Here is a 24,896-nt window from a genome sequence, read left to right as displayed (position 1 = left end):
AAATGAGTCACTCCAGTGTATCGGGTTGTTGTCTTTTCGTTTAATGGTTCGAACCAAATGTTAACTTAGAAATTAAACAAACATGAGAACCTAAATACAAATGTTCTTTTACAATTAGGCCATTTTCCTTTCAGAATACATACAATAAAACCACAGCAAACAAATCAAAGTGCAAAATCAAGAGTTTAAACAATACAAAGCAGTGTCATCTCACACAAAACCAACATAAATAAATCAAATTACTCCAAGACAAATGGCCCTATGGTAAAGACACAGTAAAGGGAAGCTGTTCAAGTAAGAACGAGTTAATTTGGCAATGGTATATTATTATTTATCATAACCACAAAAACAGGTAAAGAAATCCCTTTCCCATGGCACTCGGAACGATAACTGAAACTATTCATGAACGTGTAAATAAAATGAGCTGACCAAACATACATAGAGTCAATGCTTTTGAATTCTAGATCCAGATTTCTTCAGGCTCAAGTTTTCAGCATGGTTCTGGGAAAGGGTAGTTGTACTTTTAACAGTCTCAAGCAGCGCTGCTGATCTCATCTAAAAACTCCACCATAATGTTGTGGATCCAGACGTCATTGTTCTCTTGTGTGGTGTCCACCAGGTACACAGAGACTTTGCGCTCCCAGGGCCACTCCCCCTCCTCAACTGACTCAATCTGGGCCACCAGCGGCTTTTTCTCAACATGGTTCCGGAACACCATAGAGGCTTCCTCACACCAGACCCCTTGCTTGACACCTGAAAACAAGCATTTTGCATGTAAATCAGAAGCTTTAACACACGTGCATTAGTTTTGAGGTAACTTACAATACGGCTGGGTGATGCATCAAATACTTACAATCTATTTTCTATTCGGTCGATGGCATAAAACATCAATACTGACAACATCATTATTGTGATGATTTTAAAATTTTTATTTGGTTGTTAACTTTCCTAAAGAATATGCAACCAGCCTTTTGTCACGACTGGTTTAATATAAATATACTTTATGAACTGATTCAATTTAAATCAAGAGATGTTATTAATCACAGATTCCATACTTCATTTGTGCAAACATTCAAAACTTTTCACAGAAGTTCCTGTGTGGAATTTCACATGCTTTTAAAAAAAATATTACTATTTATTATACTGGTGCATTTATAAATATAGCAAAATATTCTTACTTTTGATCTTTTAGAAAAAAAGGCTTTTCTTTTTTTTTAACCATACTTCCTTTAAAAAATTGTATCTACTATCCAACATTTCAGTGTTTGGCCAACATAAATGGCTCCTCTGAAAGATACATAACTTTTTAAGCCATTTTAGAGCAGATACAATGCATTTATTAAATAAATATTAGTAAAAGTCTGAAAAATAATAAAGATACAATTTTGTTTTAGCTCCAGCTTCTCTCTTACCAGCCAGCTGAGCAAAAACACCCTGGAATGGCAGCTGCCTGAACTCATCGATGAGTGGTTGGAGCTGGGAATAGTTGATCAACTCGTACTTCCCATAATCCAGTTCATACACAGAGACTAAGCCATTGGTCAGGATGCCCTTCACCAAAACACGATGCCAACTATAGATAAAGAGAGGCGTCAAGACGAAGGTAGTGAGAAAGAAAGAGAAAGACAGTAGATTATTTAGTTGTGTTATTTAGGTGAGGAATTACAATTAGAGGTGCCATGATTCCGATCTTACTTGTTGTCGATCTTGGCAGCGTAGACGTTATTTTTCTGGATGTTGATTTGGGTAATTTCCTGTTTGTTGTAGAACAGGATCATCTCTCCCATCAGCACTACTAGCTTGTACAGTTCCTGCCACGGCTGCAGCACAAAGTGCCCAGGGTGACATGCAACCGACACAAACACATCCATATTTTGCCCGACCAGTGGTAAGTCCATCTGAGGGGGCAATGTGAGGGCCTTAGACGGTGTGGGAGATGTGTAGGGGCTGTCCCCTGTCTCTGGTCGGATAGGTTCGGAAACCCTGGCGATCTTGCTGAAGTAGGCATCACGTTGCCAGAATGGACATGAGGCTAGCTGGTGGTTAATGCTGCTCTGAAGGTCATGAGCTCCATTTCCACTGAAGAGGTAGACGTGCACAATCCTGGTCTCATCAAGCTTGACTATCTAAACACACAACAAACATGGCAATAAAAGGAAATTAAGCTTTTATTTTGCAATGTGATATCGCACTAATGCGATTTAAATATACTGTGCATCGCAAATCAATAACTCAAATCTGTTTTTCAGTAAACAATAAATTAATGTGCAAGACCTTCATGCAACTGGGGACTTTGTTGTGGACTGTCTCTCTCAACCACAGAACGGCTTCAGGAGGCCAAACACCCCCATCTGCATTCAGATCCTCCAGGAGGCACTTTATAGCCTACAGGGGCAGAAATATATAACAATTAATTACTTTCATTCATAAAGCAGACTAATGCAATTACAGCACTCCCGACACGCTAAATGAGTCATTTTATTATTCAAAAACAAGAAAAAACTAAAACTCACAGCTTGACTCATGACTTAAATGAGACAATGGCGTGCACAGTTGTAGTAATTGATAAGAATAAATGGAAATGAGTGAGGGGAAAAAAATAACTGAGATGTGTGTACCTGAGGTGGTATGGTGATGAGCTCTCTGAGGTAGATTGGTGGGATCTCCCTGAGCTCGCTAACCTCCAGAGAAGCAGGAAGTCCCAGATCCAAAAACTGGATGTCCAACACTTGACTGCCATGAAGGGTAACGATCTACACACAGTTGAAACACGCATTCATATAACCAATTTAACTCATTTAATTTTCACTAGGGCTGCAAAATACTGGGGGGAAAAACAGACATTGCGATATTTAGCTTTTTTCTGAAACATATAAAAACACAGGAATGTTTACTCAGTGACTTGAATAGCTCTATTTGCAAAGAGTGATTTTGTAGGAGTACATTTGCATATAAAATATAAATGCTGAATATTTACATCCATTTCTTCATTTTCAAACGTTAAACCTAAGAGTGTATAAAGTTTCTCCTTTGCCGTCAACAGGTTCACAAACGCTTCTCATTACAAATCTAGTGAAATGAGTGCCGCACGTGCACTCAAATGCACGCTATAAGCAAAACAAACTCTCAGAATATACAAAGATGAGGTTTGTGTGGTGCAGCATTTACTGCCAATTTATATGTGCGAGTAGAGTTGGGCATCGTTTGATTTGATCGATTCAGGTTTTGTTTATCAATTGAGATTTTTAGATTCCAGTAAAGTGAAAAACAATTTAGTCAAACATTTATAACTAACACATATTTATTATGTCTTTTGGCAAAAAAAATTGTTGCAGATGATTTCCATGAACAAAAATCAGCAGCCCAAAGAACACTAATATTTTCCTATGGTTTTAACAAAAATACCACAGCAAGAACAACTGGACTAAATACAAGTTTTAAACGTTCAAGACAAGTGAACAGTAATACTATAAGAACAAACAAACAAATTAACAATAGCACAAATAAATACAATTGAACAAAGTTCATGAACAAAAAATTTAATCAAATGCAGAATAACACTGCAGTTTTCTTTTTTTATAATATAGATGAGTGATTTTTCCCTTTGTTCTATGATTATCGTCCAATATACTGTTGTTTGTTACACATGCATTTTCTTTCTCAACTATTTACGTTCACATAAGACCGAACTGACTGCGTTTAAGGAGATTTTGACCATTTTTGTGTATGCATTCAAGCATAAGCGAAACTCAAATCAGTATCGCACACTAAGAGGAGTCCCGCTGTGCACGCGCTTTGGATGTGTGCACAAAGAAAACAAAAAACGCATCTTGCGCTTGAAAATGGTTTGAAATGACATTTAAAAAAAGTGCACACAGGAATCGATACCTGACCTTTAAGTATCTAATTCGAGAATTGGAATCGATATTCAATTTCCAACCCTATGTGTGAGGAGAGTTAACTCCAGAGTTAGAACATGACATGAGTGATGAAGGGAAAAAGTTGAATGTCTTCTCACCTCTGCTCTTGCCCATTTGCCCTTGTACTTAGCTAGACACACTTTCCCGCAGAATGGTTTGGACACCAACAGCTCCAATGTTAACTTAGAAACACATAAGAGACATGTAATGCTCCCATGATCATATACAGCTGAGCTAACAGAAGCCTAAAATCAAAGACACTGAATTTAATTATTTTACCTGAGAGATGAAAAGTGCCTCAATCTTGTCCATGATGTCTTTAAGTTTGGCCTGGCCTCGAGAAGGCAGCTGACAGTAAATACTGCCATCAGAGCACACATTTGTCACACACACGTTTGTGTACACGCTGTTCACCTGAAGAAACAAGAGGGAGAAAAACTAATTATTATTATTCATTCTGGTTTTTTGAAAAATGCAATTTAATAATTTTGTTTTATTTATAATTGACCTGTAGAGGATTCTCCATGGACTTATCCTGCAGGGCTTTCAAGCATACAGCGCTCACATTGACATCATCGTTATGAGAAGTGTCAAAAAGCACAATAAGTGGTGTGTCCCCTCGCTCCAGAATCTCAGCCAATAGTGTACGACCAACCGCCAACGATTTCAGAGTTTTCAGAACTACCGCATCTGTACTGAATTGCTCCAGACCTAACAAGCAAGTGAATGTGAACACAAAAAGGAATTACATAACATATTACCCTCTCACACATATACACAAAGGCCTCTGATAAATGTTACCTGCTAGTTGACATATCGTTCCCTGAAAAGGAAGAGTCAGGAATTGATCCCTCAGCTGGAATATCTTCTTCCTGCTGACCACCTCAAAGAACCCATGATCCACACAATACACCTACGAACAGGAAAGATGAAGTTAGAGATGCACAGGTCGACTGCTAAAATAACTAGAAGCAGATGATACATGACGCCTCACACATTCAAGTTACACATAGCCGTATCTGCTCTTAAGTTGTCAATGAAGTGGATACAGAAGTGTCTGGTACCTTCACGTTGTCCTCTGTGACCCGGTGAACCTGAGCTCTTAGTACTGCATCTTCCTCCATAGCAACTGCCACCAGTTGTCCAACTTTTGGGGAGAGAAGACGAAGTCCTGCGCCAACTGTATTATAGAATTGAAGCATAGCCTCCTCCATCACCTCCAGAGCTTTAGAGTAGCCTTCACCGACAAACCTGAAAAATAAGATCGCATCATGAATCCACAATCTAAAATAATGAAAATAAAATAACTAGAAATTCATCTTGTATCTAATAATAAAATAGTGTTTTTTTAGCGTTACCGGAGAACAACGTTGTTGGTGCTGCTGACCTCCATCACCAAAACGGATAGATACTCTGCCGCTGGGATAACCAGAGGAGGCACATGTGGATTGCTTTCACAAAGCATAAACAGCGGTGGTGGGCGAGGACGGGGCTCTGTCTGCACCTGGCATGGTAGTGTGTACAGTATGGCTCTCTTTCGATTGTCCGGCATGGGGTACTCAACCATACACGTATCTGCCAACAAAGACATATCCTCCAACACGTACTGTGGAAACTCGCACCTTAGAGGCAAGCAGAAAATATATATTTTTTAAAGTCACGACACCTGGAAAAAAATATTTCATTGTGCTACTCTCTCAAAAGTGACAGTAAATACATTTATAATGTTACAAAAGATTTCTATTGCAAATAAATGCTGTTCTTTTCCATTCAAAGAATCCAGGCCAATACTGTGAAATGTGTTTTTTCACAAAAATATTAAGCAAAATTGCTAATAAGAAATGTCTCTTGCAGGGCTTGAGACTAACGGCGTCGAAAATATGTTTAGGACAAACAGAAATATTCTCCAGGACTCCTACATGACGAAAGACATTTTTGTATGCGTGTTTATTTATTACTAGCCTATTAGGGTAACTTACTTAGAAAATGCCAAAATAAACCGACCAAGCGCTGACTACAACGGAGCGCGTCTTCTCCGTTACTATAGTTACTATAGTTGTTACTATAGTTACTCTCACTGGTCGGCTAACGTACTCACCCGGAGACTTGTTTCGCGTTACATCTATCACGTGGCTTAATGACATCGCAAATATGTTGCGCTGGTTAAACAACGACGAGGTCAAACAGATAGAGCACCAAGACGGCCCTGCATCTCCTAAAAACTAGACAGAAATGTTATAGTGACGCTTTGGGAAGCGATCCAGTCAGAACTCAATGTCCTGCGTTTGTGGTAGATGCGCACATTTGTACTGTAACGTGCTGATCCACCCAGCGGCACACGGGTTGACATACACTGCATGTCTCATAAAACGTTAAAAAATGTAAACGTCTGAGTAGAGCAGACATATAAATTTTGAATAAGAGTGACGACGCAAAAGGCTAGCTCTATTCGGTACGGTTTTCTGTGCGCACACACCCGACCCGAAGCGTGCAGCCATGCATAGACACCTAACGTTACAGCGCGCGAGTACTGAATTGAGCTCTCTTTCGCGTCTGAATGGACAAATACACACAACATTATGTCGAAATGTCCGTTTTGGAGAGTATTCACGTAAACTATGTTGGTTATGTCTTTAACAGTTTTGAGTGTATCGGATGTGCATCAGTGCAATTGGATCCGCATGTCATTGGACATGATCCGATGTCTTAAAGTGACAGTGGGTAATAAACCTAATGCAGTCTGTGTCCTTAATATTGAATTGTTGAAACGTTTTGAGCTGTATGTATTTTTCTCTTAATTTTCGTAACTAGTTACTACTTTGAATGGAGCTAAATAAATATAATAATATATATTAGAAACATTTTAATGGTGTTTTTATTATGTGACTAACAACTATATATGATAATAACAAAGGTGTTCATTTTGGGACGGTTGACATTCACTTTAAGACGGTTTAAATTATTTTTCAGGACGGTTCCAGGACGGAGGTGAAAAAAGTTAGTCTGGAGCCCTGGTCTCTTGAGCAGAAAATCAGCATATTAGAAAGATTTTTGAAGGATCATGTGACATTGAAGACTGGAGTTATGATGCTGAAAATTCAGCTTTGCCATCACAGAAATAAATAAAACTAAAAAAATAATAATATTTCACTGTATTACTGGTTTTAATTTATTTTTGCTCAACTAAATGTAGACTTTGTGGGCATAAGTGACTTCTTAAAAAAAAAAAAAAAAAAGTTTTTTAAATTTACGGCTGGTTCACACGGCAGGATAATTAGGCCGATTTTAGCCCCGATTCACCCCTTCCGACAATCTTAAGGATGCTCCGATTATCGTAAAATAATCTGATCAGAAATTCCTGCCGTGTGTGGTGTGTTAAGACTGCTCTCGTCTGCTCGGAAGGACGTCGGGACCGCTCCGATCTCAAATCGGGGATATCCAACATGTTGGATTTTTTTGGCCCGATTTCTCCTCGTGTGTGGTGTCCCCCGGGGACAAACGAGCACGCAGCCTGTGGACTGTGGCGTGTAGCCAATCAGAAAGCGAGGTGACAAGGCGGCGAGGAAGCACCGGGAAACAAAATCAAAACAGCCGGCGGCATGGCGCACCAGAAAGTCCGGTGGACGTCGGAGATGGAGGATAAAGTTGTTGTTTTTTCGGTTAAAAACTACAAACTATCGCCACTGCATCTTCTTCGTCTGCCATGATTGTTTACTCTGAAGTCACGTTTGATCTCGAGGGATTTTGCGAGATTTCCCGTCTGACCTGGGAATGCTCGGGAGTCAAATCGGTTCGTGTGTGATGTGTTGATTTTGCCGTGTGGTTGCGCACCACACACTGTACGACCAAAACTGTTCGACCCGTGATTTTTTATCGCCGTGTGTGGGGGTCTCTCAGGTTTGGAAAATAGGCCGACAATTTTAAAATCGTCTCGTGTGAACCAGGCTTTACCGACCCCAAAGTTTTGAATGGTAGTGTGTATACTACATTTTGCTACACTGGTGCTTTTAATATGTTATTTGGCCAAGATTGAATATTCATTGATATTTCTTCATATTTTATGCGTTGGCATACTTCTGTTCGAAATCTCCATTGGATACTGGAAAAAGTATGCACTCTACAAATATACAGTAATCAGCATAGCATCCTACCCAAAGGCTTCCTGGAAAAGCTGTGGAAGTGCATGAGCCCACAGGCCATGGCTGTATTTATTGAGCAGCTGCCGCAACTTCTGCTTGATCTCTGGAGTCAGAGGCTTTTGAGAGGGTGGAGTGGAGGGAGGGGTGATGAGCGAGTTGGAGTGAGCTTTGGGTGTTTCAGGGAGAGTCAAATCTAGCATGGTGGAGTTGGGTGATGTTGGACTCAAGGGTGCTTGGGATTTCTGGGTTGAAGGAGGAATGTTAATGGCAAGAGTTCTGAGGATGCGGGTAGTTTGCTGGACAGGTGCTGGCTGTTTTCTAAACGCAGTGTTAGGTGACTGTTTGCATGGAGCTACAGCAGGCACAGTGCTTGGTTTTGGGGCAGGATCCATGACAGGGTACACCAGGCGGTCCACTATGTTATTGCTGCCTGGCTTTTCAACCTAAAGGACAGCAGAGAGAAAGAAAACAAAATTATCACATAAAGATCACCAACTTTACTACATTAAGGTTCAGTAAGGGATTTCTGAAAACACTGTTGATATTTGAAATGAACCCACACAAACACACCCTCCCTTCATTGCTCCGCCCCCAAAATGCATGAATACACAATGCAAGATTTGATCTTTTAATCACAGCTGCAAAAATAGGCTGTCAAGCTAATGCGCTTCCCTATTAGGGATTTTTATTCTTTTAGTAATTTTGTCATGTACTTTTGTAATTTTTATTAGTTTTATTTATTTGAATTTAGTTAGTTATTTCAGGGTTTCTGCAGGTTTTATGAAGGTATATTTAATTATTTAAGATCTTTTCAAGATAAACTAAAGAAAATGTAAGAAATAAATTGAAGAGGAAATATGTTAATGTGGTCTCTAAATGTACAGGTGAAACTCGAAAATTTTGAATATCGTGCAAAAGATAATTTATTTCAGTAATTCAACTTAAAGTGTTGTTTTCATTAAAACAAGTACAAATCGACTTAATTCAAAAGGAAGTTTACATAAAACTCATTGACACATTTGTTCTTGTTTTTCAATTTTGTTAAGAGATTTTTCAAGACTACATTTTACATTTGCATTTAAAGTAAATGTATCAAAAATGTTTAGATAGTCGTATTAGAAAACAGGACAAAAATTACGAAAGATATTCATTTGTAGTGCAGTGCATGCAACATTTAATGCAATGACTTTCTGCTCTGATTTAAGACCTTTTTAAGGCCAAACATTTAAATTACCCCATTATTTACTCACCCTCAAGCCATCCTAGATGTATATGACTTTCTTCTTTCAGATGAATACAATCAGAGTTATATAAAAAAAAAAGTCCTGGCTCTTCCAAGCTTTATAATGGCAGTGAATGGAGGATTGTGAAGCCCAAAAAATGCATCCATCCATGATAAAAGTGCTCCACACGGCTCAGAGGGGTTAATAAAGGCCTTCTGAAGTGAGGTGATGCGTTTGTGTAAGAAAAATATCTATATTTAAAACTTTATAAACTAAAATAAATGGTTTCCGACAGATGGCCGTACGCATAGATTTACGGCGAAAGAGTAACCCCTGACTTGACGCATGACATATTGACAAACTTATTGAAGTCATGTAGTTTGATGGGAGGGTACAGGGTGATTTTAGTAGTCAGCATGTGTTTGTGTTTTTCAGTTTTCTCACAGTGCAGATGTGCGTCCACGTCTCCACTTCTTTGTGCATGTGGAGCTCTTCCTGGAACATATTCTTATATAGCTGAGGGATTTTGGACAGCCAGACTCCACTGCAGTACTTCTGCAAAATCTGTTTGATTCGACCCTGAACCACCTCAACATCAGCACGGTTTACAGGCTTTTGCTGAGCTGAAGAATGCAACACAGAAACAAATGTCACACATAAATTAATTGAGTATATCAAAAATATGATATAAAACATTGTATCGGAGCCAACATAAACTGTGCCGTTGTCATGAAGAAAATAAAAAAATATTATTAATAGGGTGAAACGTGAGCTTTACCTGGTGTCCCACTGGTCTTATGAGGTGAAGTCTTTATTTCTGTATTGATCTTGTTGGGTACAAATGTAGTTCCCCCTAACCTAAAATCACATATGTGCTTTGATTAATTTTTTGAGAATCTATTAGTGCTCACAAGTGTTTTGACTCCCATCACTCACCCTGGTGATTTCCTGTTTGGTTGACGGGAAGGCCCCCAGGAGGAGGGGAGGTCACTACTGTAAAGCTGCCGCTGGTTAGGGTAAAAACTAGATTTGGATGCGGTGCCTCGAGCGGGATGAGTCATGTGGCCCGGTTGCCGCAGAGACAAGCGAGGTTTGGCTGCAAAGACCAAAACGGTTAAACCACATCAATAAACAAGCACATACCTTGAAGGGCTAAATGACGGACTGCAGGATGCGAAACAGTTTGTGGCATTAGTGTGCAACGGTGACCAACTGGCACAGATATAGTCAGCACACATATACAGACAAGGTTGGTGGGCAAAGACACAGCATTAAACCCTTTAAATAAGCTCTCTCTTGGGACGTGGGCACACAAACTAGATTTTCAATGTCATTAATCCCATTTACTTGATTTATGTGGTTAACGTTCTCTTTTAAGGTGATGTGTATTAAAACACTGACTTTATAACACACAGAATATAATCAAATCTATTTAGGATTTGCACCTCACACAATTTAAGCTCAAGTTTATTTTAAGATATACGCCGTTCAATTATGAATAGCAAAATAACACAAACGTTATATTTACATTTCTTCATTTAGCAGATGCTTTTCTCCAAAGCAACTTAGAAATGAGGACTTTAACAAGTGATTTATCTTGAGACAATAACACAAGAAGTGCTTGCAATACAAAGTTCAACTCAAACATCGCCTAAAATAGAATAGTACAAGCTAGAAAAAGGAGTGATTAGGAAATCATTATGAAATGCAAAAATGACATCACATTAGCCAAACATCATCTCTCACTGGGGCCTTTCGTTTGTCTGTGCATGCGCGTTACCGTTATATGAAAACAAAGAGGAAGACTTTGCTCTCATTTGGAAGTTCAGTAATTTTGAGCATCCAGACTTCTTCACATTCTTCTGCCGGGCGACCAGCTGTGCGATGTGTGCCGTCTCCTCACACACACCAGCAAAACACATGACCTACAAACATACACATAAACTCTGTCACATTATAGTTTGGTTCTGGCATGATAGACTAATCAATAACTGAACTGTTTTTTTTTATTGTAAGTGTTTACATTTTTTGGCATTTCTCTCACAACCACACAAACTCCCAGTTGGAGGAGGGTAAGAAAAAAATGTAATTGCTGATTCACAAAATCTGAAATTGGTTCACCATGGCCTACATTTATACAAATCCTCACGGATGCTTTTGTTTTCACATAGCCTGAAGTCCATGCACAGAATTTGTGAACAAAATACAAGTGATCCGTTAACAGATCAAGTGAATGCATCACCTCTCCAGCACTGGAGCGCTCAAGCCGCACCACACCGGGAATGCTGCGCAGAAAGCTCTCGAGATTGCAATGGCCAAACTGCCGAAAGGGAATCATCTCTCCTGTCAGAGCCCGGTAATCTCCCGGAAGACGGACCATGGCCACACCATGCTTACTGCTCTGAAGAACAGCTCGCAGCATCTTTTTCACCAACTCCACATCACTCATCCTGCACTCAAACACAAAGACAATCAATTGAAGACACTGACTGCAGACTGCATTTTTGGAACCTAATGAGTTGCCAATCTAAATAGAATGGTGGGCATCACAGGCACATTCAGAGTCATGCGAGTTATGCTAGTTATCCAAAAACACTGTCTAGGTAGGCATCTTTCTGTGAGACTATATGCTTTGAAGGTTTATAGTTAGTTATGTCTGTGGTAATTAAGGAATGCTTTGAGTCTACATAATAGAGCAACCCATCAAAATCAAGCTGTATAACAGAACAATGGCAAACTTCTAAATTAAAAGTTCAGGTCAAATTAATTATACAAATACAATTTTATTATTAAAAATAAAAACTATTTTACTTGCAAATGACTGCATAAAACGATTAAGCGTTGTACACGAATTAATGTTATTTTATTGTCGTTTAAAAAGTATACACGTTTTTTCCCACTTCGTTTTCAAAAAAAATGTATGAACATACAGTACAAAAAGATAAAAACGCATCACGTTTAAACATTTTAAAAGATTTCTCATATTATTAACGTTATATTGTGAACTTGAACTATTCTAAACGTTGTCATCGATCCCTCTGAACTAATTTTCATGTCAAAAGTAATGGTTTGTGCATGGTTCAATGTCGTATATCAATGTTACAAACATGCCCTAAAAAATACAGCTTTAAACAATTTTATATTTTGAAGCCTGACTAATTTTAGTAGTAGGTATCAGCCAAGATAACCTTACACTTACGTAAAACATTAGCATTCAATAACTCAAATATCAGAAAGACAGGCGGGAAGAGAGGACGCTAACTTTCATCAGACCGTAACGTTAACTAAATAAGTTAGCTAACGTTAAGCATGCGATGCAACTGATGTAACTTTATTATTCCGTTTCTTTAAACTTGTAAAGAAATTTCTTATTCGCAAATCATAAAAATATCACCAAAACATTATTAAGGGAAGAACTGTTAATTAAACTCACCTGATTGCCTTTTCTCTTCACACTAAATTAGCCGTTGAATATCGCGAGCATACGCACGACACGTGTATTTGGTATCACTCCGGAAACGTCATACCGTACGTCATCTGAAAACGGCCTGAAGTCAAATTTTAAAAAGGCAAAAAATAATAATAATAAAAAAATAATTCAGCTGAATCCAAGTACGTTATTTACTAATTCTATGATATGTACTAAACAATTAAATAAATATATAAAAAAACTTAAACCCCGTACGTCCCTGACTACTTGAAGGGCCAGCCAGACATCATTTAGGCATGTTATATAAAGAGTAGAATATTCTTCTGCAGCATTTAAACACCTGTTAAAATAGGTAATCTTGCTCTGTAAAGGTGCTGAAGGCAAAAAGTGATAAATAAAACTGCTGTGCGAATTCAGGGTAATGACAGTCGTGTGCTCACACACCAGCGTCTGACTAACTAAATTCAAAAACTATTCAGCAAGGAATCAGTGGAGAAAAAGCTTAAGCTTCAGAAAATATTATTCAAACAAGTGAATTCTTAATATAGTAAAATAACATTCATGGGCTTCGACTTTTAAAACTTACCAAAAAAGCACTTTTTTCAAAAAATGTAGTATTTTATTTTATGTATAGGCTATTTTCTATTTATTTATGTGTATTTTAATTTTTTTTACATACACCATTAAGTTAATTCACCAAAACAAATATTTCATATTTTTATTACAAAATACTATTTGACCAATATCACTGAACAAATCAAACATTAAAATTTATTACAGAAGCTCATGAAAAGAATTAACCCTGTACATACAACCGAATCCAGCATTTTCTCAGTCCAGTTCGCTGATAAAATTGAGTTTGTTTAATGGCTTTGATGAGTGAAGTTACAAATGAACGGGAAAGTTCTCATTCTAGAGAACATTTTATTGGTAAAAAAAAATTGACCTCCAGATGAGTCATCAATCATTTTGGTTCTTTGTATCAAAAAGGAAGACAGGAGTCTCTTTTGTCAGTAGTACAACAGCATATACAGTGGATGACCACAAAGTTTCAGACACAATCTTCAGTTTTGAAACATGCTGTCCGTCTTCACACAGATAGACACCCTGACACTGCTCTGCTTTCCAGGAGCTTAAGTTCTTTCAGATGTCTAACTGTGTTGGTTCTGTTTCGGGAGTTTTGTTGTTGACCAGTTCATTTGCTTGTTGAGCCTGTGAAGTGATGGTTCGGGCCAGGAGGAGTGGGTCTTGGTTGTCGTTCTGTGTCAGTGTTTTTCTCTTTCTCATCAGGATGAGTGCAGGGTTCCTCAGCAGTGTGTAAAGCAGCAGCCAGCGCACGCGTACTCTGCCCCCTCCTGAACACCCTGTTAAACAGCAGACAGGCAAAGTTATTTTATTGGATTTAAAGAAATGTGTGCTTTGGTTTCAGATATCTGTTATTATTACCTGTGTTATTGCCAAAAGTTGCATAAGAGGGCACTGCAGGTCCCCGTTTCTCCACTATTCTCCCAAGCAGTAGATGGCAGAAAGACACCATAACTGGGTTGCTGTGGTAATGATCAGCAAATATCATCCCTATCCATGTGCTATACCCTGTCGCAAAAACAAGAAAAATTATAACCATTGTGCAGAAAACCTGGAATTAATGTTACATTTTAGAGCCTGTAAAGGACAATATTCCATCACCCAATTATAATTAATTGGAAAAAAAATATTATTTAATAATGAAATTATTAACATCATAATTATCATGTTCCTATTATCGACTTTAAAGGGTTAGTTTACCCAAAAATGAAAATTCTGTCATTAAATACTCATCCTCATGTCGTTCCAAACCCGTAAGGACTTTCGTTCATCTTCAGAACACAAATGAAGATATTTCTGATGAAATCTGAGATATTTCTGTCCATCCACTGACAGCTACGCAACTGACACTTTGACGCTTCTAAAAGTTCATAAAGTGATCGTAAAACTAATCCATATGATTTCAGCGGTTTAGTCCAAATTTTCTGTCCAGACTTGATCGCTTTTATATGATGAACAGATTTAATTTAGGCATTTATTCATATTTAAACATTGATCAGCAAACATAAACTGAAACTCAACTGAACCTGCTTGACATGCAAGAACAAACCTCATTGGTTCTTGCAGAAGCTCAAACGCGCTGTGTGACACGAGAATGATCCTCATTGGTTCTTGCTGAATCTCAAACGCGCTGCATAACACGAGAATTAACCTCATTGGTTCTTGCTGAATCTCAAACGCGCTGCGTAACACGAGAATGAACCTCATTGGTTCTCGCACGTCAAGCAAACATGCTTGAGCTTTTGTTTACCACAACTGATGTGTGAGTTGATGAATGTTTATATGTGAATAAAAGCCTAAATTAAATGTTCATCATATAAAGCGATCGAGTCTCTTCAGAAATGTTTTGACTAAACCGCTCGATTCACATGGATTTGTTTTACAATCTCTTTATAAACTTTTGGAAGTGTCAAAGTGTCAGTTGCGTAGTTGTCAATGGAGGGACAGAAAGCTCTCAGATTTCATCATAAATATCTTCATTTGTGTTCCGAAGATAAACGAAAATCTTACGGGTTTAGAACGACATGAGGGTCGACATGAGTATTTAATGACAGAATTTTATTTTTGGGTGAACTATCCCTTTAAGACTAAAATGATATTTGGAAATGTACATTTTCACTGCACATTCCTGCATATGCCATTATTACCTGGATCCATGGACTCATAGCCGCGCTGCATGATGGTCCGATCAATGCGCGACACCAGCCATGTACCCACAATGCAGCTGCTTAATAGGCGCAAAATACAGTTGCTCAACCCCATAATCACATTATAGAAGAAGAAAAAGTAGTTAAAGCAGTGGAACGCTTTTCTGTGGAAGAGCAAAAGAGAGATGAGTTATTTCAGAAATATCTTTTAAAAAAGGGTTTTATGTTTCATATTTATAATGATATTTTTCACTCAGGGCACCTTAGAAACCACATTGAATCATGACTGTTTAAGGTCATATTTATAGCCTCTTCTATTTGTTTGTAATTTTATGAAAATAGCTTTTCAATGGTCCTACCTGTTGTTGATTGCAAGAGGCTTTTCTCTGTCTTCAGGTGAGAGTTTGTCCTGCAGGAAAAACACTTGGACCAGAATAATCTGCCCTACCACCAAGGCTATAACTATGAATACTGTGAGCCTGAAATAACATAAAAACACAATTTAATGCTACTTAAACAGCATCTTTAATAGATAATTGTTAGATTATCATAAAAATGTTAGGGTCATTGGCTATAAAACACACTACTGTTCAAAAGTTTGCAGTCAGTCAGACTTTTCTTAATAATTTTCGTATAGATGATCTAAATTAATCAAAACTGACAGTAAAGTACATTTATAATGATACTTGTCTAACTATTTCAAATAAATACTGTTGTTTTCAATGTACAATTCCACAAACATAAGAAGCAGCACAACTGTTTTCAACATTTATGATAATAAGACATGTTTCTTGAGCACCAAATTAGTAGATTAGATTGAAGGATCTGAAGGATCATGACACTGAAGACTGGAGTAATGATGCTGAAAATACAACTTTGCCATCACAGGAATAATTTTTATTTTTTTATTTTTTTATATTAAAATAGAAAAGTTATTTTACTAAAAGAAACTTACTGACCACATACTTTTGAAAAGTTGTTTATAATGTTGTCATGCAAATTCAAAAAATGGCCTAAGGATTATGCTTATGGAAATAATGTGGACTTGAAATGTCAGAACTCACAGAATGACGCCAACACTAGAAAGCCAGCTGAGAAATCGCTCCTTCTGGATTGGTAGAACAACTCCATACACAAACATTAAGGCAAAAAGGAACTGCACAAAGTGAACTATCAGAAACCCTGCAGAAACAAAAACAATTGTAAGCAATGCAGCAAACCATGTCTTCAAATTATTCATTATATTTGAGTCACACACTGACTAAAAACAGGAAAATAGCAAAGTATGCCAAGGGACTAATGCCCGTGAGGCTAATGACCTCTCTGAACAGAAGGTAAAGTTTACAAGCTGATCTCACCACATTGTCTGAGGACAGGATATGATGTCACAAGAAGATCAATACATAGAAACTGAATAACATAGTCCAAATTTTAAAGAGTTTTACATACCCCACAGAGTGAAGGCAATCTGCCAGCCTGAATATCTTGTTATAGCAGCCTAAAAGAGAAAAGCATTCGGTATTATGATGAGCCACCTAAATGCCACTGAGTTTGTCTTTTAATGATGTTGTTAACATCAATCTTAGAGGATTATGAATCCCTTGACACATCTTTACGTACCACGCTGACTGCAGGACTTGGTTTATGGAACTTCTCAGGAAGAAAAGTTTTCTGCCCCCTCCACAACCTCTTTAAATGTTTCCTGCAGTCAAAAATGCAGCTAATGGTTTGGTAAAGTTTTTTTTAATTACTGAAATTGCTATAGTGTTGAATTGTTTATATATAAAACCTGCTTAAGCAAGCATACCTGTAACATACTAGCACATGAAACGTGTAAGTAACAGATGTCAGAGTGGAAAAAATGGTTGTCGCCAGCCAAGACCCTAATACAAAAAAATTAAACATTAAATCACTTTTCAGGATCAATCAATCTATCTATCTATCTATCTATCTATCTATCTATCTATCTATCTATCTATCTATCTATCTATCTATCTATCTATCTATCTATCTATCTATCTATCTATCTATCTATCTATCTATCTATCTATGGTTGTAACTTGTAATCAAAATTATTCAACCCCCATTGCAAATCAGGTTTATTGATAAAATGTACAGACTTTTAGCTGTTTGCAATGAACAAATCAAACAAAAGTAATTAAAATAGCTCAACACAAAAAAAAAATGTCAAGTGATTTCTCCAAATTCAACTGAAATTGCAACTTTTAATGACTTCTGCAGTCTCAAAATTATTCAACTCCCTGAACAGAATCCCTCACAACAGCACAAATCTGCTAAGGCTACGTTTACATGTGGACGGCTTTTTTCATAAAAGGACATTTCACCCCTCTCCATTTTCAAAAATAACATCGTACACAACTGTCAGTTTTCAGAAAAGTGTTCGTTACACGAACCCGTGTATATGCCGTCTAGAGCATGCCAAACCTGTAGGTGGCAGTGTAACGAGAAGCTCAAGCCCACGTTAGCCAATCAGAATCCCGAAAATAGTCACATACTGTGACGTCGGCTGCCTAAAACTCAGTTTTTCTCAGTTTACATGCAAAAGTGCAAACAAAGTTTTCCAAAATCTCCACTCAGGCCGGAGTTTTTAGAAAGAATCATTTTCCAGAGGAGAATTCTCCGTTTGAGTGTAAACGAAGGGCACAAACGAAGGGAAATGTCTCAAAATAACCATTTACGTGTAAACGGGGCCTAAACAAATGTTATCTCAAGCACACCTGATGCAACTAATACTAAATACTAATACACGCCAGAACACATGAAATATCTGAACTGGCTAGGTTTGTTGAGTGTCACATTTGACTACATGTTAGAAATATGGCTTAGTCCAAAGAATTGTCCAAAAAGTTATGAGAAGATGATCGCACAGATCATCGCCCTTCACAAACAAGGGACAGGATAAAGATAAAAAGATGGCGAAGGCACTACATTTTCCTGGAGACACCGTTGGAAGCATAGCTGGCAACTGCATAACTGCAAAAGGGTGTTCTACTAAATACTAAAGACATTTGCCATGAAGGGGTTGAGTAATTTTGAAACGGCAGAAGTCATTAAAAATAGAAGTTTTCAGTTGAATTTGGGGAAACTACTTGAAAGATTTGTTGTGTTGAGATATTTCAATCACTTTTGTTTGATTTGTTCATTGCAAACAGCTGAAAGTCTGTAAATGTTGCCAATAAACCTGATTTGTAATGGGGGGTTGAATAATTTGAGTACAACTGTATCCATAGCCCCATTCACACAGCACTTTGAACCCGGCAAATTGCCGGCAAATTGCCGGAACGCCTTCTGTGTGAACGCAAACACGACCCGGGTTTAATGCCGGGATCGATGCCGGGTTGGGGACCTAGTAACATTGCCGTGTTCAGACCCGGAACGCGCGCTGTGTGAACAAAAGCCAGGACAAATGCTGTAAGGGGTGTGTCGTAGTGATGATGCACGAGCCTTCGCAATGACAGTTATCGTGCGACTCTGTTACTCTGTTAGAAGAAAGTTTGTGTTCGTCATCGATACAAGAAAGAACGAAAAGATGTCTGCAAACTGGACTGAAGCAGAGACCCGAGAGCTCCTTGCAATCCGCGCCGAAGCTGAGATCGTTCGCCAGCTTTGTGGAACGGTACGTGATGCGTTAGTGTACGACCGAATCCGAAAAAAATGATCGAGCGTGCGTACCTTATACGTCACATCATAACGTCACGCGTCTATCCGGGACATACCCGGGTTGTGTGTGAACGCGCTCTCTGATTCCGGCAAATCACTGGCAGTGTGAATGAACCATTTTCAAACGAACCCGGGTCAAATCCCGGGTCACTTTATCCGTGTATTTTCCGGAAACTCTGTGTGAAAGGGGCTCATGTCTATCTATCTCTAGCCCCTTTCACACAGAGATTCCGGAAAATACACGGATAAAGTGACCCGGGATTTGACCCGGGTTCGTTTGAAAATGGTTCATTCACACTGCCAGTGATTTGCCGGAATCAGAGAGCGCGTTCACACACAACCCGGGTATGTCCCGGATAGACGCGTGACGTTATGATGTGATGTATAAGGTGGCGAACGATCTCAGCTTCGGCGCGGATTGCAAGGAGCTCTCGGGTCTCTGCTTCAGTCCAGTTTGCAGACATCTTTTCGTTCTTTCTTGTATCGATGACGAACACAAACTTTCTTCTAACAGAGTAACACGATAACTACGTCATTGCGAAGGTTCGTGCATCATCACTACGACACACCCCTTACGGCATTTGTCCTGGCTTTTGTTCACACAGCGCGCGTTCCGGGTCTGAACACGGCAATGTTACTAGGTCCCCAACCCGGCATCGATCCCGGCATTAAACCCGGGTCGTGTTTGCGTTCACACAGAAGGCGTTCCGGCAATTTGCCGGCAATTTGCCGGGTTCAAAGTGCTGTGTGAATGGGGCTTATCTATCTATCTATCTATCTATCTATCTATCTATCTATCTATCTATCTATCTATCTATCTATCTATCTATCGTCTGTCTATATCACTTCTATATCACTGTTCAAAAGTTTGTAGTCGGTAAGAGTTTTTAATGTTTTTAAAAGATGTCTCTTATGCTCACCAAGGCTGCATTTTTAAAAATAAATAATACAGTAAATACAGTAAAATAAGTAATATTGTAGAACATTATTACAATTTAAAATAAATGTTTTCTATTTTACTCTTGTAATGCCAAAGCTGAATTTGCAGAAGACATTATACACCAGTCTTTAGTGTCACATGATCCTTATAATATGCTGGTTTGGTGCTCGAGAAACATTTCTGCATATTATCAATGTTGAAAACAGTTGTGCTGCTTAATATTTTTGTGGAAATTGTGATATTTTTTTCTTCAATAAATAGAAAGTTCAAACGAACAGCATTTATTTGAAATATAAATCTTTTGTAACAAGTCTTTACTGTCACTTTTGATCAATTAAATGCATCTTTTCTGAATAAAAGCGTGAAATTCTTACCGACTCCAAATGTTTGAATAATACTGTCATATGTACAGAGACTATAAATATAAACAAAAAGACAAGAGAAAAAGAAAAAAATCTTACTTCGTGCAACAATGCTGAACTCATTCATTCCGGGAATGAGGGATGTGAAAATGTTGTCTGTATGATTACAGGATGATGCTATCTCTGCAAGTGAGTCCTTCAAAGCATCTAGTTTGTTAAAGGTGTAGTCACTCAAGCTGTAGTCTGCGAGGGTAATCTGCATATAGGCAAAAACATTTGCATTGTCTTAAGTTAATAATTAAAAAACAAAAAACAACAATGCATGTCCACAAGTACAGTAAGTGCCAACTGACCATGTACAAACCAATCAAAGAGATAATGCATGTGCCAATCATTCTGTTAGGGAATTTAAAGTAAGGATCCCAGTCATACATTTTTCTTCTGAACCAACTCTTTTCTTCCGGCCTGAGGGACAATAGAAGAGTGAGTATCGGCTGATTGGTTTGAGTACAGTGATAAATGTATGCGTGCTTACTGTTCAGAGGGGCGTTTCAGTAGAGTCTGTACATATCTGAACTGATGGAATTGTAGATCCTCCTCATTCTATATATCAGAGAAACATTTATTTATTAACTATTGTGAATTGATAAATATACTATTGTTTCATCTTAATTCATAACCGTTTATTATAGGCTACTAATGTTAGTTTATACAACTTAACTCTTTCCCCGCCAGCGTTTTTAAAAGAAAGTTGGCAGCCACCGCCAGCTTTTTTGATCATTTTCACAAGTTGTTGTATGAATATCTGAACATGCAATATATCAAAAGAAAGAACAAACAAAAACAGTTTTGTTCTAGCTTCAGCTTCATGCATTCTTTTTTTTAATCAAAACTTGTATGTGGGTAAGTTTAATATAAAAAAGCAACATTTTGAGCAAAAAGCTTGAGAAAAATGCGAACGGTGATATGTGAAAAAACATACAGTAAATGGAGTAGATTGAGTCCACCAACACAATTTTATAGACCTATATGCATATAATAACATGTGATATCGATATGTGATGTGTTTTGATTAGGAGATTCAATCAGTATTCCATCAGATGATGTGTAATACCCCCCATAACAGTGAAAACACAGAAAGCCGGACATTTCCGTCAATGGTGGGGAAAGAGTTAAAATGTTAAAATTGTACGTGCATATGTACAAATTAACACTCTTAAAAATGGTCCCAAAAAGTGTCATAGAAGAACCATTTTTTGTTCCCTAAAGTACGTTTCAGTGAAACAGATCTTACATAAAACAACCTCTTTTTTTCTTAGTGTAAAGCACATTTTAATAACCTAAAGAACCTTTTTTCCACTATAAAGAACCTTTTGTGCAAAGGAAAGGTTCCATGAATGTTAAAGGTTCTTCATCAAACCATATGCCAATAAAGAACCTTTATTATTAATAAATGCTGTAAAAGTAGGCTACCGTTCATTGTTATTTAATTTTAACTACTTTATTATCTAATGCCAATGAATTGAACCTTATTGTAAATTATTAACATAAAATGAATTCCAACAAGACTGTCTCATGATCTGACCTCATCAGCTTGTAGCTGCAGGTGGATTCTTACTGCCTTCACAATGATATACACAAACCGTCCCAGCAGGAAAAGCAGGCACAGGAAGAACGGCCACAGAATGATCAATTTCTCGTAAGGACCTAAAACCTGCAACCAGCAAAATGTGTTTTAATTATCCACTATCACAACTACAATGCTATATCAATTTTATTCATTCAAAGACACCATTGCATGCTTTGTATACTGAGGGATAATAATATTAACATGCAAACATAGACATAATAAAATAAAGTTAATAATTAATAGATGAAAGTTAATTATCAATAATATTCACCAACCCTTCCAGAGGGACAGCTTATAGTGTCATACAGTCTCACAATGAGCCTGAAACCCACAGAAGAGTCAGATCAACAACACAATACAAAAATCCTACAGCTAAACAGAGGAGTAGTGAGCTAGGCTAAGATTTCAGACTAAAGGTGTTATCTACAGTATGTGTGTGAGTAGTTTTTTCATGTACCACATGAGTGTGTATAGAAGACCTAAAGCCCCTCCTAGTGCTCGGTGTGGCGTTGACAGACAAGCAAAGAATGGCAGGTACGCCACGCCAACTTCTATCGCTCCTACCAGGTACAAAATAGCTGCAAGAAATGCACATATATATCAATAACTTTTCTTTGATTAACATTACATAATTTTGTTACATTATAAATGTGTTTACTGTCACTTTTGATCAATTTCCATTTATTTCAAATCTTTGAACGGTAGTGTATAACAAATATAAAATATTTGCATTATTATTATTAAACTACCTTTAGCCCAGTTAGGCACATTAAATGGTGTGTAGGACTCAGAGAAAAGCTGAACCACACTGGGAGCAATAGCACCAAATGCAAAACCATAAGACCATCGGTTACTTAGATTGCCAATGAAATCCAATGGACTGCAAAGGAAAACACACACACACACACACACACACACACACACACACACACACACACACACACACACACACACACACAAAGTCTTTAGACAACTAAAAACACAGATGGATATTAAATGCAGAACTTCAGATTTCGTTCTGAGATCACTCACACCACAATGCCAAATCGACCCCTGAGATACGGAAAGCGATCCTCAAAGGGCTGAGCCTTTGCTCTGCGCTGAACAAATGAAAGCAGAAACACAATGCAGACCTGAAACACAAAGAAAATAAACCACATTACAAATACACTCTGAGAGAAGTCTAATGATGCAACGATTCTAATAAAGTGAACTTGCAGTGGCTCCGGCAGCAGTTCACACAAACTGATTAAGTAACTGCAAAATGTATATTCATGTAATCATGACAATTCTTATCTAATAGTGTAGCATTAGTGTAGCAAAAGTGTTGGATGTTATATCCCGAGGGAAGAGAGTTCTGGACAAATGCAGGCATTACTTACAGCAGGAACAAGAGAGCAATGCAGGAACAAATCCAAGGAAATTCCATTCTGACATTCCACCCTAAGAGAAAGAATGGAGAGAGTGAAAAATGAGAAAGAATGAGCAAGGGTTTAGAGCACAGCATGAATGTATGAATAAATAAAATGGAAGCTGAATGAAAACAGCTTCGATGATTCAATTCTGTATCATTTTGATCAAAACATAAACTGACCCACTCACTTTAATACAAGTAGCCATTATTTTCAGGATAATTATTCATATTGTTTTATTGTTATTATATAAGATGTTGTGTCCTAAAAAAAAGTATCTATCTGAACATCGACAGATAATATTTATCACACACCTGTGACCTAAAAACACTTCCCCTTATCAACAGAAAAATTATTTTTGCTGCATCATTTTGCAAGATTTTACCTAATTCTAGGAACTTTGTTTGTAATACACTTTGCCTTTGTTTAAAATACACTATTTTTCTATTTTATTTTGAAATAATTTTAATGATTAATTCAATTTAACATACATTTTAACCATCTCTACAGTTTGTCTCACAGAACAAAACATGCTTTTAATGTCTGTTGACTTATTTTTTTAAAGAGATAATTTACTAATATATTTTTCTGAGATCGGATTAGATGATTAAATATTGGTTTAGGTAAAGGAGATTTAATAAAAATTAAACTGTCTTGTTTAAATACAAATTTAAAACTTTTAGTGAAGTTTAAACTCTTAGCATGAACAGTGGCCTAGGCTACTCAAAATAAATAAAATAATAAATAAATAAAAACTCATATTACCTAAACATTATAAGGCAGAAGTCTTTGCAAGTACTGTAATTGTCGATTATTCTTTTCCTGTCATTCTGAAAAGTGTTTCAAAAGCAGAAGTAACGTTAACTCACATGATTTCTGCGATGACTCCCGTTCTGCTGGTGAAGGACTGGAGCGATCTATTGCTCTTACAGACAAAGACTAGTTAGAGTAGCTCTCCGTCATATCATAACAGACTCTATAGTTCCAATAAACTATGACATGAAGTACAGCTTTCACTTCATGAATGAGGATATAGATATCTAGTCACATGACTGGACAAACTTCGACCTAGGCCACACATGTGCTAGTGTAACTCTCACAGAGAGAGATGTGCCAGTGCGTTTTATTGACTGTACTGTTACTGTGTAATAGGAGTTCAAACATAGATAAGACTTGCTGTTGAACTAGAGCAGATGATTTAGAGCTCACTTCTTCTCTATTTGTGTGTTATTAGCATTGATGCCCAGTGGCGGCATTGAATGGCATGGCCTCTTACGCACAGATGACATATATTTTCATTGACATGATCTAACAATGAACAGTATTTTTATTTACCAACGTTAACAAAGATAAATACTGTACCAACCACATTGCTCAATGTTTGTTAATGTTAGTTAATGCAAGACAAATAACAGGTGGGAATCATG

The 24,896-nt window shown here is 37.6% G+C and overlaps 2 protein-coding genes across 2 annotated transcripts; both read right to left on the bottom strand.

Annotated features, from left to right (window-relative positions):
- Positions 1-20: 20 nt before the first annotated feature.
- tdrd7a (tudor domain containing 7 a) lies at positions 21-12,832 on the bottom strand. The gene is made up of 18 exons (XM_079617340.1): positions 12,716-12,832; positions 11,525-11,732; positions 11,063-11,207; positions 10,219-10,378; positions 10,061-10,140; positions 9,727-9,905; positions 8,072-8,502; positions 5,279-5,542; positions 4,985-5,171; positions 4,722-4,833; positions 4,429-4,631; positions 4,200-4,334; positions 4,019-4,102; positions 2,619-2,753; positions 2,275-2,385; positions 1,696-2,126; positions 1,413-1,573; positions 21-753 (listed from the first exon to the last, which is right to left on the bottom strand). Exons 2-18 carry the CDS (start codon positions 11,729-11,731, stop codon positions 533-535), a joined length of 3,246 nt encoding a protein of 1,081 aa, XP_079473466.1. The 5' UTR covers position 11,732; positions 12,716-12,832; the 3' UTR covers positions 21-532.
- Positions 12,833-13,416: 584 nt separating this feature from the next.
- Positions 13,417-24,749, bottom strand: stra6l (STRA6-like). The gene is made up of 18 exons (XM_079616446.1): positions 24,339-24,749; positions 23,440-23,500; positions 23,090-23,190; positions 22,807-22,937; positions 22,515-22,635; positions 22,333-22,378; positions 22,013-22,141; positions 20,963-21,030; positions 20,781-20,892; positions 20,527-20,683; positions 17,252-17,327; positions 17,065-17,146; positions 16,894-16,942; positions 16,509-16,626; positions 15,804-15,923; positions 15,445-15,608; positions 14,159-14,305; positions 13,417-14,076 (listed from the first exon to the last, which is right to left on the bottom strand). Coding segments are annotated over exons 1-18 (1,905 nt in total). The 5' UTR covers positions 24,341-24,749; the 3' UTR covers positions 13,417-13,855.
- Positions 24,750-24,896: the final 147 nt, after the last annotated feature.

This window comes from Phoxinus phoxinus (genome assembly GCF_949152265.1).
Source record: "Phoxinus phoxinus genome assembly, chromosome: 6".
Taxonomy (NCBI): Eukaryota; Metazoa; Chordata; class Actinopteri; order Cypriniformes; family Leuciscidae; genus Phoxinus; species Phoxinus phoxinus.
This window is presented reverse-complemented; position numbering and strand designations above follow the sequence as displayed.

Coding starts and splice junctions, on each gene's coding strand:
- tdrd7a (XM_079617340.1), bottom strand. CDS start 11,731: ATGAGTGATGTGGAGTTGGTGAAAAAGATGCTGCGAGCTGTTCTTCAG. Junction 9,906..10,060: donor TAAGACCAGTGGGACACCAG/GTAAAGCTCACG, acceptor TGCATTCTTCAG/CTCAGCAAAAGCCTGTAAAC. Junction 4,632..4,721: donor AACGATATGTCAACTAGCAG/GTAACATTTATC, acceptor CTTGCTTGTTAG/GTCTGGAGCAATTCAGTACA.
- stra6l (XM_079616446.1), bottom strand. Junction 21,031..22,012: donor TGCAGCTACAAGCTGATGAG/GTCAGATCATGA, acceptor TCTGATATATAG/AATGAGGAGGATCTACAATT. Junction 16,943..17,064: donor CAAGTCCTGCAGTCAGCGTG/GTACGTAAAGAT, acceptor TTTCTCTTTTAG/GCTGCTATAACAAGATATTC.